The following is a 17,978-nucleotide window of genomic DNA, read 5'->3' as shown; positions in this document are numbered from 1 at the left end:
GTTGAGCAACGCTTCTGCCATGAGTCAAGCCCTTGGAGAAAAGGAATCCAAACGGCGCCAGCGTTGAGCACTTGAGCCGTTGATCGTTTGGTGGAGGGCGACGCTAGGCGCCGGTCGGCTGTCGCAAGCGCCAGATCGGTGGCCTAGGGAGCCGTTGATTCAACAGCGCACAAAGAACGCACAGCCGCATGATGATCCTTTCGCTTGCTTCCTCGGTCACGTGCATTTGTCGCCCCCTTTTGTGTGCGCTCATAGGCGCTGCCATCATGGGCTTGCAGCACCCCCCCCCCCCCCCCCCCGGCCAACCTGCAGCTCGCACCTCCCTCTGCCGTCGCCGTCGTCCGTTGCTAGCGTTCCTCGTCGTCGCCAATGCAACCCACTGCCGATCATAACAATTGTGCATCCAAGTTGCAGCATCATGAGTCATGACGCTCGTCACCGCACCGTCCCTACCCGGTTTCAGCAAATCGGCGGCGACAACGCAGCCCACGCTTTCGTCCACCGCAGCAATGGCCGTTGCCGGTTTCAGCTTTTGGTGCCACTGGTTTCAGCATTGACGGCGACAGGCGTCACGGTTTCCAGCATGTGCTCTCACCGGTTGCAGCATTGTGGTTGAGCCGATCATAGCTTTTGGTGTCGCCACTTCCAGCATCCCTTTCCGTCAGTCGCAGCATCGGCAAGCGTGGTCCAACATCGCTGATTGTCAGTCCCAGCGTCGTTGGGGCGTGGCTCCCGCACGTGGTTGTCGCAGTTGCAGCATTGTTGGCGGCTGATTCTAGCATACCTCGCCGCGGTCGCACGTCAGGTGGCTACCATTTCGAGCACCGGTGGCTGCTAGTTGAAGCACCGGTGGCCGACATAGTGCAAAATGATCAATATGTAAAATCCGAACAAGTAATTGCGAAGATTCGTGCCGGAACGTCCACTTTACATTTTAAAGACTCCAACGTTGGGGTCAAATGGTTCAAACGCTTTTAGTCGTCTAATGCCGATCATCAAATCAGTCTAGACCAGCCAGGACGTCCGAAATCCCACATACCCTCCTCAAATTGGGGGGAGCCTTAGTGGAGTCTCGACAGGACCCCCGGCCGACTGTTAGTTGCACCATGTCTCGCCACAACCCGCGTCTAGAGGGCCTCCGCACAGTCCGCTTTCGCAGGCACGATGAATGATCATATCCACCCTCATCGTACAAAAATTATGTGGCACGCCAGTGCCGACTACCCCCCCCCCCCCCCCCCCCCTCTTCCTGAAGAAGATCGTTGGTGTAATCATGTTTGTTGGTTCTTCTTTTTTGCTATTTTTAGTGAAAAACTCCACAAATTTTATTGATTAATGAAAATGTTTACATGGATAAATGACTTCTTAAAAAATGCTAAACGGGATAACTGGTGTCCCAAATGCACAATTAGATTTCATCTTCTGCGTGAAACGTCACCTCCGGTTACTGAAAACAAACAAGAAAAAAAAATCACTTTGGGTTAATTTTCAACGCACAAGTGACATGTCATGCAGGATCTGCGTGTCCGTTTGCGCATGATTAGATGCATTCTCACGCACCCTTTGGGCGCGACACTGGCGTCAAATGGCCCACGCCGAGCGATTCTTGAATCTTTGAACGATTCCACTACTACTCGCTGTTGTTACATAATCTGGTCAAGATACCTACACAATTGGTCGAAACGTGCCAAGATGTTTGTGTAAATAATATAGCCGGCGTGATGTGACAATGGTGCGTGCCAGATAGCACTTCTGGGGTTGGAATCACACTGACAGGTAGAAACTGTAGCTTACTTTTGGATCTTAGCTGAAATCTTATGAAGAGTACTACTTGGAGGGAGTATTAGACGTTTTTGTAGGCCTAAAAAAACTCTGCAAACTGGAGAGATGTGAACTTGTCAAAGAACCTCTTTTCAGTCATGTTTGATTGCTACTCCTAGTACAACGATTTGATGATTTTGATGTGCAACATGAGACAAGTCTTAGGCTTTCACTGTCATCATCATCATGGGAGCAGTACGTGTCGATTTCAAGGTTAGAGAAAATTTTAGATCAAGATTTCAGGGAGAATTGACTGATACTGGTTGGTTTATTGTGTATCTATCTGCACATGGTCGACGACTATAGTGTTAAACAACACGCCTGTCCATAAATACGGTGCATAGTCAAACTTTTCTACTTCTAAATACTTGAACTAAGGGCATTTTCAAGACGGATCCGTAAACCTCCCGCAATCGCCCGCGTTATCTAGACCGCAAAAATCATCCAATGCCGACCTGTATCAGTCCACGGGGTGGTCCGGACGTGATTTCTCCCGTAAACCGAAGACAAACGTGGGAAGATTTACGGGGGTCTGGACCGATCCCAAGCCCGCTTCAGACCGCCCTGGCCCACAACCCCCCCCCCCCCCTCTCCCGCGCGCGCTCCTGCCCGGCGCCAGCTGCCCGCATTCATGCCGCTGTAGAGCGTGCCGCTCAACATTGAAGACGGCTCAGGGCTGATGCAACCTCTCACTGCCTCTGTCATTGAAGCGGCGAGGGCGGCCAAGGGCGTCGCCCGCGATGCGTCTCCGGTGTCCGCGCCTGTTCAATGGAGACACGTGACTGCACGGGACCGAACGGATATCTACCATGCCCGTTCAATGCCGCTGTTCGTCCGTCTGCCGCCATTAAGCAAGCTCGCCGGCTGAGAAACCCACTCCGGCGCCGCGCATTGACGCACCCGACGCCTCGCCTCATCGGAATTCGCTATATAAACTGCACACCACAACAACAGCCCCTCCACATCCTCCTCCCTTGCAATGCATCCCCATGACCGCCAGCGGGAAAGCACTGTGAGACAGTCTGCCGCCGGAGATGAAGCACGCGGTTGCTGCCCTTGCCACCTTTTGGCATAGCCGTCATGCCAGGCGTGCCGCGGGGTAGGTGGTGGTGTTGTGCACCGCTTCCTTGAAGGCATCGTCCTGGAGCCGGCGGGGATGACGGGACCGACAATGGCTTGCTTCACATGGTTTGTGAGGAAAACTGCTCACCTTTATCCGGTATGGCGTCTGATTTGGCAACCATAATGATGGCGAGTTGTGTAGGGTCACAGCAGGGCTCTGGTAGTCGACTATGTTCGGCGTGTCCGGTAGGTTTCTCTTTCTCTCAATGTGTCATCATGGAGTCGGAGCTACCTCGATGGAGCCTAGGCGGTGACGTTGATAGCTGATTGGTGGTCTTCGAGGAGGTCTAGCTTGGTTCGTGCAAATCATGCATATTTCTTTCGCATGTGATCGTCTTCAACGTCAGAATTGTTTCGTCGCCATTGCTGGTGGTCCGCTGTTTGGCATAGCTCCTTGTAGGTTTCATGCGGTTGTTCTGGTAGGGGCACCGTTGATGCTTGTTTGCAGTGAACTCTGAGTCGCTTGCGCACAGAGGAGTGATGACGCTAATGCTTGCATTCAACCTCCATGGTGGTCCTCTCTTCAACAATGTGGGTGGGTTTTGTTCTGATACCCAGGTCGACAAGTGGTGCGCCTTTGTGGCATTTGTAGCAGTTTTAATCTGATTTCATCAAATTAATTTGGCAATCCTCTTCTGCTTTTTTCATGGTACTACAAGACAAATATCTTACCCCCGTTTTAATAAAAGTCTATCACGTGTGTGCCTTAGTCAAGCTGGAACTATTGCACCTCAATCATGCATCATCTGGACGGCGCATGACAGGCTTGAGTGAGATGTGGGGCCATGACTTCCAAGCACGTAGACCAAAGTTGTTTACCACGTTGGCGTGGGGTCCTCCACCGTGGATAAAAAAATATCACCCAATCATGGTGGAAATGGATGTGCCCTCACTGGCATCAAACAATTGGAAACAATTCGGTTACCTGGTCAATATATACGCTGCCAAGAAGCCAGGGGTCCATCGCTCGTAGCACTTATACTTAGCGAGGGCCGAGGGGTGTGAAGAACAACAGGAGGTGAACGGCGAGCAGACACAGACACCACCTCATTCTGTTCTTGGAGCAACATGTCGAGTCCTCAGGAAATCCAGCTCCAGATCAGAGGTAATCTTCCTCTACTTGCGTTCCTCAAGCGTGATTATGTAATTTTATGTGTATGCCAGTGGTTTCGATCAGCCCCGATCGATGGTTTGTTTTCTTGATGTTTACCTGGCTGGCTGGCTGGCTGCGCACGTTCCAAGTTCTCGCAGCTGATCATTTTTTCTGAAGAATGGACCGGCAGAGAAGGGTCGCCATGGAAGTCCAGCATGGCCTGTTCTTGCGCTGGTCGCGGCCCTCGACTAGCTTAGCTAGCAACGTAATTTCACAGTAACTTACCACCTAGCAACAAGCATCGAGATGTAATTTCTTTAGCTTCTTCAAAATATCCGCCGCCTAAACATTTCCGCCAAGAGAAAAAATCGAAAAAGGAACTGCTTCACTCATTGCGTCTGCACATCATGCATGTAGCTTTCATATATACTAGTATTTGATTGGAGACTACCAAATCATTGGAGAATGGACATAAATACAGAGCACCCATAGCATACCGGTCATCTTATCTTCATGTTGGATTGGATTCAGAAGTTGTTTCTTAGTACAAACAAATAAATAAATTCAGTAGTTGGAACTTGGAATGGAGGCAGAGCAGAAACACGTAACCCTGGCCTACAATCAGTATTCAGTTTCAGTTTCAGTTTCTTCTGCAAAAAATGAACTGGGCTTTAGTGATCCACTTAGTACTAAAGAGATCCACTTACTGAAATTACGTCACCTTCTCTGTCCACTGATTAAGGTAGTGTCCCGGAGCAAGAAGAATCCGGCCATGGCGAGAACGGCGCGGGACCGAAGGCCGCCGAGCGCCGACGGCCGGGGACACGCGGCGTCAGGTGGTGGCTGATGGTGCTGCTGGACATGCTCATCGTGCTCTGCGGGCAGACCGTGGCCACCCTCCTCGGCCGCTACTACTACAACTCCGGCGGCAACAGCAAGTGGATGGCCACGCTCACGATCTCCGGCGGCTCGCCCCTGCTGGCCATCCTCCTGCTCCTCACGCCGCGCGACCCCGTCGGCGAGCCCCGGCCGGCGGCGGCCAAGATGGTGCCCATCTACCTCGGGCTCGGCACCCTCATCGGCTTCGACAACCTCATGTACTCGTACGCGCTGCAGTACCTGCCGGTGTCCACCTTCGCGCTGGTGGCCGCCACGCAGCTCGCCTTCAACTCCGTCACCTCCCGCCTCATCAACGCGCAGCGCTTCACGGCGCTCATCGCCAACTCGGTCGTCGTGCTCACCTTCTCGGCCGCGCTGCTCGGCGTCGGCTCCTCCTCCGACGGAACCTCCGCCGCCGACCTGCCGCGCGGCAAGTACACGCTGGGCTTCATCCTCACCCTCTCCGCGTCCGCCGTGTTCGCGCTCATCCTGTCCCTCTTCGAGGTCACCTTCGAGAAGGCGGTCCGGGGGAGGACGCTCCGGTGGGTGCTGCGGGTGCAGATGTGCACCAACTTCGTGGCGGCGACGGTGGCCGTGTGCGGGCTGCTGGCGTCGGGGGAGTGGCGGACGATCCCGGGGGAGATGGCGGCGTTCGAGGACGGGCGGGCGAGGTACGTGGCGACGCTGGTGGGGACGGCCGTGTCGTGGCAGGCCATGTCGGTGGCGACGCTGCGGCTGATCACCAGGGTGTCGTCGCTGTTCGCCAACGTGACGGGCACCGTGTCGCTGCCGCTGGTGCCGGTGTTCGCCGTGGTGCTGTTCGGGGACCGGATGACGGGGATCAAGGCCGTCGCCATGCTCATGGCCGTCTGGGGCTTCCTCTCCTACGTCTACCAGCACTACCTCGACGGCCGGCGCGCCGCGGCCATGGGGGGTCAAGGCGGAGCGGCAGAGTGCTGCGTGTGCAAGGCGCGCGCGGGCGGCGAGGCCGCTTTGCCCGCCTGAGACGTTGGCCAAACAAAGCTAAAATTACAGTAGTGGTGTCCTAATAGCGCACTCTTTTTCTTTCATTTTTCTTTTGAAATATCAGATATACGGACTCATACATCCTGTTTGGTTGGAGATTTAGAATTCAGGCCATGTTTAGACACGAAAGTATTTTAGAAACCAAGGTATCCAAAAAACACAGATCTATAACATGCAGACACGAAATGCCACAGCAAACATCCAAGGGTAAAATATTACTCTTACCAACATATCCAAGCGGAAAATGGATTAATGGTTTTTACCGAGGCTTTGCTCATTTGCTTGCAACTGGAGTATATCAGAGGCAAAAGACAAGGTGAAACACACAGCCAGTAGCAAGGCCATATGGATAGGAGCAAGAGCGAAATCCAGTTGTTTACATAATAAACACATGCTTTGATCGTCATACAAGAACGACCACATAATAGTAAGCAAAATTCTGTGCTTGGCGATGGCCAGCCAGCATTGGTTTGACACGAACAAATTCATTGGTACAGTCGCTCTAGCTAGCTAGTCTTCCCCTTTCCAGAGATCAGCAAACTCATCGGGCTCCAGGGTGTTCTCCATCTCGTGCATCTTCCTCCTCACCTTGGCCTTCACCTTCTTGGCGTACTTGCCAGCCTTCTTCCGCTTCTCCAGTGCGCGGATCTGGTGCTCCAAATCAACGAAACACTCATTAGAAAATGTGGGAAACGCTTTATTGCAACTGAATTAAATACAGGATGCCATCAAAATCCTGGTGAACACGTGAGAAGTAAATCCTTTTCCCCAGAACCACAAATTTACTATACTGCCAGACTATGCATGCATGACACTAAAATATTTTTAAGGCAGACGAGTTACTTAGGTCCAACAAACCGAGAACAGAATGGAGCAGTAATGTACAAGGAGTGCTGTATCTGCAAGGAATATAATGGATGAATTGCACTGAATGTTCCGATCCACTGGTGTTCACCTGATTGGGAGACACATAGAATGGGTTCTCGAACAATGTGGGGCCACCAAAACTGCCACCAAATATTTTGATTGGATTCAAACAGAATCTGGGGCCAACCTACACACGGCAATTTAATTAACAATATTGATTAGCAACCACAAGTCATACAAATTATCTAGATATAAGCTCACTCTACTCTTACCTCAACAAGTGTCGTTTTATCTAGGCCTCCTTTATCGACTTTGTCAATCTCATTGTGGGGTACAGAAATCTGTCAATTATATCATTTGCTAAAAATTCATATGGAAACCTAACAGGTTTAAAGTATTGAAAGTTCATCGAAATCAAAATCCAAGAGACCAATACATCACCTGGTAATTTCTGAACCAAATGTGGTCATCCACAATGGAGAAGACAAACACATGATCATGAAAAGGTTTCGCCTTCCGATGGTCTTTTGGAGTAGCGAACATCTGCAGGTACAGCAGTGAGCAATGAGTTAACTCTGAAGTTCTTTCATTAAAAGAAGAGCATGTCCCCATAGAGGAGAATGACGTTTTGGAGGCCGAGCTCCATGGAGGCCTTTATTTTTGAAATTTTCAAATTCAAACTTTTATGATTCAAAAAATTCTGGAAAAAATTATGCGTGTATGTAAGGATGTTACCCACATGTGTGTAAAATTTCATGATGAAATACGTTGAAATACGACATGTACAAAAAAGACAAATTCATGGTTTGGGAGGATGAATAGTATCATGTACTATTAAACAGCCCCAGATTTGTCTTTTTTGCACAGCCCTCATTTCAACGTATTTTGCCCTGAAAATTTACACACATGTGTGTTATGCCTTCATGTATATCTGTACTTTTTTTAGAATTTTTTGAAATGTAAAAATTTGAAATTTGATTTTGGAGGCCTCCGGTGAGCTCGGTTACTAATTTGACCCTATCGAAGTATATTATCGCCTCTGCTATAAAAATAAGCACTGGGGCTTGAGAAAAAAATTGGTTCATATTTTTCTAAGCACCTAGCATTGCACATGGCCTTAGAATATAACTTGAGTTATTAAAGGTGAATCCTTCCTTCAAAGGGTTATATTATAATAAACATAACAAAAAGACCAATAGTGGATGCATCACACCCACATGCTAGTCTTTAACTACAGTGTGTACAAATTGTCTTGTCGTAAACCCGCGTCAAAATCAGGTTAAACCTCTTTTGGCACCAAGTAAATAAGAATAAATTGATCTTGCAAAAACAAAAGTTTTTTTAATATACAGGTCAATATCAGCTTTGTTCAATGGGCCCTATCGTGCGTGAGTGTTCTCTGGTCTCGGAACCCGAGTGTGTGGCCTGCGTTGCTCGTTGTGAAGTGGATGAGGATTGCAGCACCGCGAGTAAGTGTGCTTCCTCTCGAGCTTGCATATTTTGATGTTTAGGCAGGGAGGACGTCGTGCTGCCTAATAATTATGCATGAATTCTAAGAAAGCTTTGATATTCAAGCCTAATAATTAGGGGTACATTCAAGAGTTTTTATAGAGTATGGGGGCAATAGCCCCCTTTGATATTCAATAGCATTTTTGCATATGTGAAAATAGTTGTAAACATATGCATCACAACTAAAGAGTACCGGATGTTCAATAAATGTTTACATCCGACGGACCAAAAAAATTCAGTCCGGCTATCGCGGGGCCATTCATGGCAAATTCAAGCGGCTGGCTCCCCAACTCGCCCGCCAAGCACTTGATCTTCGCCGCATCAGGATCAGTCCTCCATCTTCAAGGTAGACATCTTGGCATCGATTGTCGCCATCACAAGCTCAACCCTCTTCTTTTCGAGCTATATCTTGTTCTCCGTCACCGCCATTAACTCCTCAAACCTCTGGGCCTTCTTTCCCTCCTTTGCGTCATTGCCCCATCAAAAACAAAAACTAGTGCCAGCCCAGTTCACACGCTGAATCAATCCCCACACTCCCATCAATCAAACTAGAGTAAACAAACTTTAAATTGCAGTAGTGATCTTCAAAAGAAAAGAAGGAAAAACAGAGAACTGCCTGTTTGGTTGGAGGATTGGAGGTTCTTATTGAAAAGGAATAAGAATTCAGGTCATGTTTAGGTACAAAGTATATTTAAATTCAAATTATCCTAAACCACAGTAGTATAGCATGCAGGAACGAAGTGCCACAGCAAACATCTTCTCGAAATATCACTCTTACCAACAGATCCAAGCGCAAAACGCCGTGAGATCATATCAATCGTTTGTACCGAAGCTTTGATCATTTGCTTGCAACTATATCAGGCACAAGACAAGGTGAAACGCACAGGCAGTAGGATACGACATACGAGCAAGAACAAAATCAAGTTGTTTACATAAATTAACACATGCTTTGATTGTCATACAAGAACTACCACATAATAGTGCAAAATTCAGTGCTTGGCAATAGCCAGCATGCATGGGTTTGACGATCAAATTCTTTGGTACAGTCACCCGCACTAGCTAGTCCTCCCCTTTCCAAAGGTCAGCAAATTCATCAGGCTCCAGGGTGTTCTCCATCTCATGCATCTTCCTCCTCACCTTGGCCTTCACCTTCTTGGCGTACTTGCCAGCCTTCTTCCGCTTCTCCAGTGCGCGGATCTGGTGCTCCAAATCAATGAAACCGTTATTAACCCCCGGGTGTGGCTCAGTACATGTAAAAGCATACATGATTATGCATATCCTGGTGAGCTGTAAATCATTTTCCCCAGAACCACAACAAGATACCAACCAGATGATGACACTAGTCTATTTTAAGTTTGCAGATCAAACATGATTAGTTGGTTAGGTCCAACAAAACGAGAACAGAATGGAGCAGTAGTGTACAAGGAGTACTGTATCTGAGAGAAACATAATGGATGACATGCATTTGAATGTTCCGTCCACTGGTGCAAACACGACATGCATGTCATTTCATGAAAAATGTGCTCCCTCCGTATACCATATTTTGATAGCAAATCCCATTCCAGAACACAATAAAGCTAACTGCACACCAGCGGTACCAAGAAATAACATGACACTACAGATCATTCAACTTGTCGATTTTCTCAGTTTCAACTTTTGTTTCAAGCAAAGAAACACAAGAAACAAATAATATAACCATTCCTTGATGACCGGAGAGGTAAGACCAGATTTTCATTACAAAGATGTCTGAAATATATGTACTTAGTCCACATCAACCAGTGAAAGCAAGCTATACCTGATTGGGAGACACGTAGAATGGGTTCTCGAACAATGTGGGGCCACCAAAACTGCCACCAAATATTTTGATTGGATTCAAACAGAACCTGGGGCCAACCTACACACAGCAATTTCATTAGAATATTGATTAGCAAACCTGGAGCCATGAGTTGGTTGCGAGATCTTATGGGTTTCACCTCTAGCCTACCCCAACTTGTTTGGGACTAAAGGCTTTGTTGTTGTTGTTGTTGTTGATTGATTAGCAAACAAGTTATATAAACCATCAAGATAGAAGGCTCACGCTACTTTTACCTCAACAAGTGTCATTTTATCTAGGCCTCCTTTATCAACTTTGTCAATCTCATTGTGGGGTACAGATATCTGTCAAGTATATGATTTGAGAAAATTCAGATGGTGTTAATAACTTGACAGGTTTTAAGTATTGAAAGTTCGTCGTAATCAAAACTCTAAAGACCAAGACATCACCTGGTAATTTCTGAACCAAATGTGGTCATCCACAATGGAGAACACAAAAACATGATCATGAAAAGGTTTTGCCTTCCTATGATCTTTTGGAGTAGCAAAAATCTGCATTTACAGCAATGGGCAATGAGTTAGCTCTGACAGTCTACCATTAAAAGAAGAGCATGTCTCCACTGGATTACTAATTTGACTATATCGAAGTATATCATCACCTCTGCTATACTAATATAGCCTGAGTTATTAAGTGTGAATCCTTCCTTCAGAGGCCTATATTATTATAAACATAAAAAAGAGCAATAGTGGATGCATTACACCCACATGCTAGTCTGTAACTACTGTGTGGACAAATATGATTTTACCGTAAACATGCATCAAAAGTCAAGTTTAACCTCTTTCGACACCAACTAAATAAGAATAAATTGATCTTGCAAAAACCGAAGTTTTTTTAAATACAGGTCAATATCAGCTTTGTTCAAAATGCTGATAACACATGCAGCATAATGTAACAAGCCAAATCATCACGTACTTGTGTTATCATTTCCTTCAAGAGCTTCCAATGAGGTTGCTGGTCAAAATTTGAAGAAAATGTTAGCAGAGGACGTGACCCTTTCAGATGGTTGCCGGTGAGCTTCAGTTCCTCCATGGTGTGAACTGCACGTAAATGTTACAGGATGGTCGGGCATTAGTAGACGAAACATCACGATAAAAATACACAGTACATAATCCAGTGCATAGTAAAACAACTGAATAACTACTATTGGTGTGAGAGTATACCAGCATTGACTAGAAATTTCACTGATGGCCCTGCAGGGGACTTGACCATCCAAAGGTAAAGATCTTTCTGTTTTCTGCACTGCAATATACACGCAGAAGATGCTTCAATATAAGAATTAGCAACTCTAGTGCATATTTAAATTCTCTAATTTTGGAGCGATAGTAAAACAACGTTGAGTTGACAACTTTTAAACATTGTGAAACACATAACAGACAGTGTGGATTACAAAGCTCAGTAAGGTTCACACCAGAACAATGATACGGATCAGAGCTAACTTTGAAGTTGATTTCACACCAGAAACGACTAACCTGTTCCATGTTAAATGCAGTATGATTTAGCAACTGTTAATGTTCCTAGTATATAGTTCCCCTATCAAAGGACGCAACCTTGAGCTGATCGAAGGTAAACTATTTCCATCAAGCTGGCAAGCAAGCAGCGAGCATAGTACGTGTGTAGTACCTCAAAAAAGAGGCAGCTGGAGCAGCTCCTGAGCTCGACCAGCTCGTTCAGCGCGCTGCCCTTGCTCTGCTTGGACTCAACCTTGCTGTCCTTCTTGGCGTGCGGCAGTAGCGACACCACGTTCTGCATCAGATGCCGGTACCTACGCACAGCGCAAACCAATCCGCAAAACAATCAACACCCCCCCAGAAAAGCATTGGTCTAACAACAACCACCACAGAACTCCGAGCAGAGAGGGTAGCACGCTTACCTGTAAATGATGCGGCGGGAGCACGTAATGAGCACCTTCTCCTTGTTCCGGAAGAAAGGCCCTGCGTCCTTAGAAGCAGGCTCATCAGACGAGTCCTTAAACCCGAAGAGGGTGCGTTCCGGCCGCTCTGGCGCAGAGTCGTCAGGCTTCTCTACAGCAGCAGGGGCAAGAGCATCGGAGCTGCGCTTCCTCTTCTTCGCCATGGGGTGAGACGCTGGGGCCTCACTTGAGGGCTAAATCTACTTAAACATAAACTCTAGTTATTAGATAACAGAATCACGAGGAGCACAAATGTTGGCATCGCAGACGCGTCACATATCAATAATCCATTCACATTGCTAATGAAGTACCCATACATCTGGATTCATCACCCAACAGAGAACACTTGCGTGCAAGGGACCGTTTCTAGAAAGAAAGAAAATGCATTGCTTGGCGAAAAGGGACCCTGTACTTAATCGACAGCAAGTCATTTACTTGCCCGATGGCCAGCAAGCGCTTGCAAAGATTGTGTGTTCTTACAAATACATATACGCATGCTCGGTTGCACTACTAATCAGCGTGCAGCGTGAAACTTGTACGGCCGCAGAACGCAGCCCGTGCCGAACTGTTACCACGGCTGGACGGGCGTGGGCACACTGAGCATAAGAGAAAGCAGGGGAGAGGGGCCGCGCGAGTGGCTTTACCTATGCCGGAGTCGAAGAAGAAGCGGCCACCGGAGGCGCGGCGCGGGGGCAGAGCTGTGGTTCGGCAACAACGCTGCGGTGGTTCGTCTGGACAAGGTAGGAGGCGGCGGCGTGGAGGTCCAAGGAAGGAAGGAAACCCTGAGTTTCTGGGCGATGTTGATGCTGGTTGGCATTTTTCATCGTGTTTGTGGGCCGGGGTGGGCTGGGCTGGGCGTGTGAGTGCGAGCCCAGTCGGATTTGGATTGGGCTCCTCGCGGACGCGGCTTGCCTGTTCCGATCCGAAATACCCGGGCTCTGGAGTAGTAAAGAAAAAAAAAAGTAAACTCCTAGTCCTCATGTTCTCTTTTCATTCGTTTGCTTACTTTTTCTTCTGATTTTTTTGTTAAAAACAAATGTCGATCATGATTACAAAACATCTATACGAATCCGATTGCCAAACGCCTGTCCATCTTCGTATGGTTACTTACGTACTGTAATTCACAGTGCATTTGTTCACGAATTCATGCAGAATGCTTCATACCGACATCTTAGCTCCAAGAAAGCTCTGAAACCATGTAAAATTACAGTAGCACTCTCCGCGCGTGTTAAGGGAAAATAGGAACACAAAATTACTGCTCCTTGAGTAAGATATATGCAATCTCAAGGAGCCATAGAGAACCATATTTTTCATGTTTGCAATTCAAAAGTGCTTGTAGAAAATTCTGCTGCTACTAGATACCCAACGGATTTGAAACATGATAATGACAACCATGTTGATGCATGCACTTCACTACTTCAGTAAGACTTAAGAGTTGATAACCTAAACATACAAGCACACTTGCTCTGCTTTTGAAATCCGAATGCAGAGTAGCATTGTTTTAGATAGAGGTGAGCATAAGGTAGAACAGTACAGATAGTCATAAGCTACAACTTGGTCCAACAACGTCAAAAGGGCTTGCTCTCATAGTTTCCCCTCTCTTGCCACAGTCAGATTAATAATTATCCAAAGCACACACACAACAGTTTTACTGCTCAACTACTACTAAAGGGGGTCTGGCAACCTCTTTTCCTTGCTAGTGCATCTTGCAGGAGCCATCATATCCTCCTGCATGATAATACAAAGGGAACCAATGAGCTCAATGATAGGTACAAGTAAGCTGCTTTGGTGATTCTGATTTCAGTAGCACAGATGCAGGTTTCTTGTTTAAAGGAAACTTTTGTTTAGACAAAGCAAGCTTTCATTGCTGTAACAGAGAACTGTTTCAGGAAGGATCTGATGTTTCATGGTCAGGCCTTATTTTTGCCTGCCTGCATCACACAAAAAGAAAAAGGAAATCATGACAGGGCACACCAAGAACTCAGTGTGGAATTGCTCTTTGTTTCAATGGTCTGATGTTTCATGGATCACCAGGTCGGGCCTTATTCTGCCTGTCTGTATCACGCAAACATTTACCTTGAGATTTCTACGGTGGTACCTTGAGATTTCTACGGTGGGTGTCAAAGATTCATGTGCCATATAGGCTGATGTTCTGATGCCGCGAGATTCACAAATAAAATGATAGGCAAAAGAATAGAATCTAGGGAAAATGAAAGGCTCTCAGATGATTAAAGATCAAGTAAATGCCTCACAGGTGATTAAACACAAGCATATGGGCATGGATGAACTAGAAGCACAGTAATGTATGCATGCAGCTGCCATTCAGATGCTATCATCGCCAAAATGAAAAAACAGCTACATGTATGTACCTGCGAGTCTTCCTGCGCTTGACCACTGTGAGTTCTTGCACACGATCGGCCATGTACTCAGTACACTCCGTTAGGGTGGCTTTCCGGTCCGCCCTGTAGTTCCATAGCTCATAGACGGTGCTCCTGTCGCCTAGGCAGTTGTACTCTTTCATCTCCATCAGCGCATCGATGACAGCTTTGTAGGGGCTTTCTCCCCATTCCTTCTTCAGTTCTTGCAACTTATCATCATTGACATTCAGAACCTCCTGATAATGCAGCAGCACATGATCTTTTAATGTCGATAATTGGTCAAACACAACTAGTCAGATGCCAAGAAGCTTCCCACAACTGTCAGCTGACATACCTGATGATTGCCCTCGACCGTGACCGTGTTGAAGGGATTCCAGCTTACGTCAGTGATCCGCTGCTGCCACAGTGAGTACAGCTTACTTGACGCATCAGCGGCTTTTGTGGTACGGAACTTCTCAGCGCAAGCAATCTCGAATGCCTTCACATTCAGTTTGCCCATTTCCTTTATCCCGATGATCCGCCCGCCGTATTTATCGATTTCAAGGAATTGCTGGAACAATGACTTGCATGTCACATCGGCTACCATATCTATGAACTATGCAATATCTATCTACATATATCTGGAGAAATATTCCATGGCTCTGAGCAAACCTTGATCATATGTTCACGCAGGGCCACCATGTCATCATTTGTGCTTGGTGAAACAACTGAGGTTTGGCCAACAATGGGGTTGTTTACCAGCATGCTCCCAGGACGCTCTTCTGCCAGGTCAGGCTTGTCAGCATCAATTCCCAGAGGTCCTTGAGATGGCACTTCCTGGTGCCTCATTGATCTTTTCTGCCCCTGCTTCGTACCAAAACTTTTATAAGCAAGACATGGTTTATCAAGGACAAACAGTAAACAGAAAGGAACCTACCAAGTTACATAGACTGAAGATATTTTGTTTTTGCATATATGTAGACTACAACAAAAGAGATATAACTTCTGAAGGTGTTAAGTTGCATGTCAATATGATGAACAGATACAAATGTAGAAAAAATAATGAACAGATAACACTGCGAAACCAACACATTTTGTTTTCAAGCAAGGGTTGGTACTATACGTTGGTGTGATTACCTTACTATTACTAGGCTGGACATGCTCAGAAGCAGAGCAATTCTGTAGCTCAGGTAGATTTTGCTTAGCTTCCCAGTCTTGAAGCTTCTTCCTTACAAGCTCCAACTCCTTTTTATTGAGAGAGGTCTCCTCATTTTCTGCTGCAAGCTCCTTGTTTACTTCCACAATCGTTTTCTTTGCCGCCTCAAGTTCATCTTTCAGTGCTGCCAAAATGTCCCAAGTTACCATGACATTTTCACATCAAAACTGATATTTTTGCACTAAATAGTCCAAGACTGAAATAGATGCACGACAACGATGAAGCTTACCAAAAATGTGTCGTGACACATGCCAATGATCACAAGAGTTATCAGGGCCCTATAAGAAACTAATTTGGAAATAGAGAACCATATGAAAGAGATTACAGACCATGATAATCATGCTGGAGCATCTCCTTCTCTTCTATGACCTCACCAACCACGGCCTTGATTTCCATGTACTCGAGGGCTGCATCCCTATGATAGCATATCTTGGACTCAAGCTTTGAAACCAATGATCCAGCGCGGGCTGTTGCTATGCTCTCAGCCATAAAGTCTGCAGGTTCAGTAGCCAACAGAGTATCACAGCATTTACACACCATGTGCGCAGTTCCACAGCATACCATACAATTTATACTTCTAGTGCTAGTGTTGTTGTGGTGGTTAGCTATGGCTTTTATCTGACAGTTTGTGCCTAGCAGTGCTTCCATGAGTTAAAATTCAGGTGATTATGTGGAAAAAAGGAGTACTTACTGTGGATTTTTAACTCATGAGTAAAAATCAGGGAGTAATGTGACAGATTAAACACTGACGAGATCCAAGAAACACGCAGAGAAGACCTCACTCACCTTAGCAAATGGAGCACGCCGAGATGGCAAGAACCAGCACCACTGTCCTTCAAACTGGTCTGCAAAGGGAAACGATTAATCAGGTGAGTGAAGGGATTTATGTAATTAGCACCCCACAAAACCGAAATCTAGTTGCCCTGATATGTAGTAGTACACTACCCAGAGTAAACCCATAAAACAAAGCAAGAAAACATTTTCTCCAACTTTCGGAACAAGAAGAAAACAAAGAGAGTCGCAAGATCTGAACCTGCTCTTTCAGACAAGCATCCCAAAATCAAAAGTTTAGGGTTTCCAAGAAAAAGCACTAAATTCAGGAAGAATGCTTTCTTCCAAACCTCCAAAAAGAACACAACTTGCGCCGGGTGAAGTACTGCCTAATGGCAAGAATGCAGTGTGTTTTCCCCCCTTAGAATAGCAGAAGAGGGGAGGAGGGAGGGGGGACACGAACAAACGCTCCCTTTACCACAACATTGGCGAAAGAAGTAAAATCATCTGGAAATCGCACAACGAATCGAAGGCTGGGACGGTCAAACTGAAATGTACTGTACTTTCACTGGCATGTACCCAGAAGAAACCATAAAAAGCAAGAAAACATTTTCTCCAGCTTTCAAGACAAGAAGAAAACAAAAGGGGTAGCAAGATCTGAACCTGCTCTTTCGGACAAGCAGCCCAAAATCAAAAGTTTAGGGTTTCCACGAAGAAGAAAAAACTAATTTTAGGGGAAAAAATGCTTTCTTCGAAACCTCCAAAAAGAACATTTATTCTGTCGCAAAAAAAAAACATTTACTGTGCTCTTTGGAAAAGGGTCGCCTTTGACCACCCAAAAAGTACAGAGATTGGGGGTTATCTTTGGTCCTCTGGGAACAGCATTGGCGAAAGAAGTGAAATGATCCGGAAATCGCAGAACAAATCGAAGGCTGGAAGCCTGGGACGGCCTGATCAGCCCCCCAAGCAGCAAGAACAGTCAGAAAACTCGCTCAGAATATGGGCCGCACACCGAGAAATCTGCACCTACTGCGACGCACAAGAACAACTGCGAGACCAAAATAGCAAAGGGGCAGGATAATCGCAGTACCAAATATTGGGCCTTCCTTGCACACCGGGTGGGGGTGGTGGGTGGGGGATGGGGGAGAAGAAAAGGAGGCAGGAGTACAGGACTCGGGGGATACTCGCCGAGCAGGGGGCGGTGATTTTGGTACTGGGTGCAGTACCTCGTCACCCTGTTCACAGGTTTGTTGCTTCTTTCGAGTGTGAATGTGTGGTGTGTGGTGACTTCCTTTCTCACTGCACGATGGAGGTGTGATTTTTTTTTTATGTACAGTGTGTGCAGATTTTCCAAAAACCAAGCTTGGCAAAGTTTGGCTAAGTCTATAGAGGAAATATTTATATACCTATAATACTGTCAACTTTCTGATTAATTTAATTCGTATATAAATTATGATCTTTGCAATAGCAATGTTAATCTTCCCCTAAAAGAACAAATATGCTTAAGGGCATCCCAAACGGCGACCCGCATATTT

General features: G+C 46.4%; 3 protein-coding genes across 6 annotated transcripts; 1 reads left to right on the top strand and 2 right to left on the bottom strand.

Annotated features, from left to right (window-relative positions):
• The first annotated feature begins 3,835 nt into the window (after positions 1 to 3,835).
• LOC123054536 (probable purine permease 11) lies at positions 3,836 to 6,065 on the top strand. Of its 2 annotated transcripts, none has more exons than XM_044478320.1 (2): positions 3,836 to 4,048; positions 4,779 to 6,065. In XM_044478320.1, exons 1-2 carry the CDS (start codon positions 4,012 to 4,014, stop codon positions 5,918 to 5,920), a joined length of 1,179 nt encoding a protein of 392 aa, XP_044334255.1. In that variant the 5' UTR covers positions 3,836 to 4,011; the 3' UTR covers positions 5,921 to 6,065. The 2 variants fall into 2 exon arrangements, with proteins under 2 accessions (XP_044334255.1, XP_044334256.1); XM_044478321.1 differs by having other exon boundaries at positions 3,882 to 4,048; positions 4,783 to 6,065.
• A 3,126-nt stretch (positions 6,066 to 9,191) lies between these two features.
• LOC123054535 (ribosome biogenesis protein BRX1 homolog 2) lies at positions 9,192 to 12,885 on the bottom strand. The gene is made up of 9 exons (XM_044478319.1): positions 12,744 to 12,885; positions 12,061 to 12,299; positions 11,811 to 11,952; positions 11,351 to 11,429; positions 11,103 to 11,227; positions 10,580 to 10,681; positions 10,406 to 10,474; positions 10,113 to 10,211; positions 9,192 to 9,514 (listed from the first exon to the last, which is right to left on the bottom strand). Exons 2-9 carry the CDS (start codon positions 12,261 to 12,263, stop codon positions 9,377 to 9,379), a joined length of 957 nt encoding a protein of 318 aa, XP_044334254.1. The 5' UTR covers positions 12,264 to 12,299; positions 12,744 to 12,885; the 3' UTR covers positions 9,192 to 9,376.
• A 684-nt stretch (positions 12,886 to 13,569) lies between these two features.
• Positions 13,570 to 17,706, bottom strand: LOC123054534 (protein INVOLVED IN DE NOVO 2). Of its 3 annotated transcripts, none has more exons than XM_044478315.1 (8): positions 17,534 to 17,706; positions 16,459 to 16,517; positions 16,002 to 16,166; positions 15,594 to 15,796; positions 15,129 to 15,323; positions 14,812 to 15,027; positions 14,469 to 14,713; positions 13,570 to 13,827 (listed from the first exon to the last, which is right to left on the bottom strand). In XM_044478315.1, exons 3-8 carry the CDS (start codon positions 16,159 to 16,161, stop codon positions 13,818 to 13,820), a joined length of 1,029 nt encoding a protein of 342 aa, XP_044334250.1. In that variant the 5' UTR covers positions 16,162 to 16,166; positions 16,459 to 16,517; positions 17,534 to 17,706; the 3' UTR covers positions 13,570 to 13,817. The 3 variants fall into 3 exon arrangements, with proteins under 3 accessions (XP_044334250.1, XP_044334253.1, XP_044334252.1); XM_044478318.1 differs by having other exon boundaries at positions 15,129 to 15,320; XM_044478317.1 differs by lacking the exon at positions 17,534 to 17,706 and adding an exon at positions 16,706 to 16,728.
• Positions 17,707 to 17,978: the final 272 nt, after the last annotated feature.

This window comes from Triticum aestivum, chromosome 2D, assembly GCF_018294505.1.
Source record: "Triticum aestivum cultivar Chinese Spring chromosome 2D, IWGSC CS RefSeq v2.1, whole genome shotgun sequence".
Classification (NCBI taxonomy): Eukaryota; Viridiplantae; Streptophyta; class Magnoliopsida; order Poales; family Poaceae; genus Triticum; species Triticum aestivum.
Note: the sequence above shows the minus strand (reverse complement) of the source record. Positions and strands in the feature narration are given on the sequence as shown.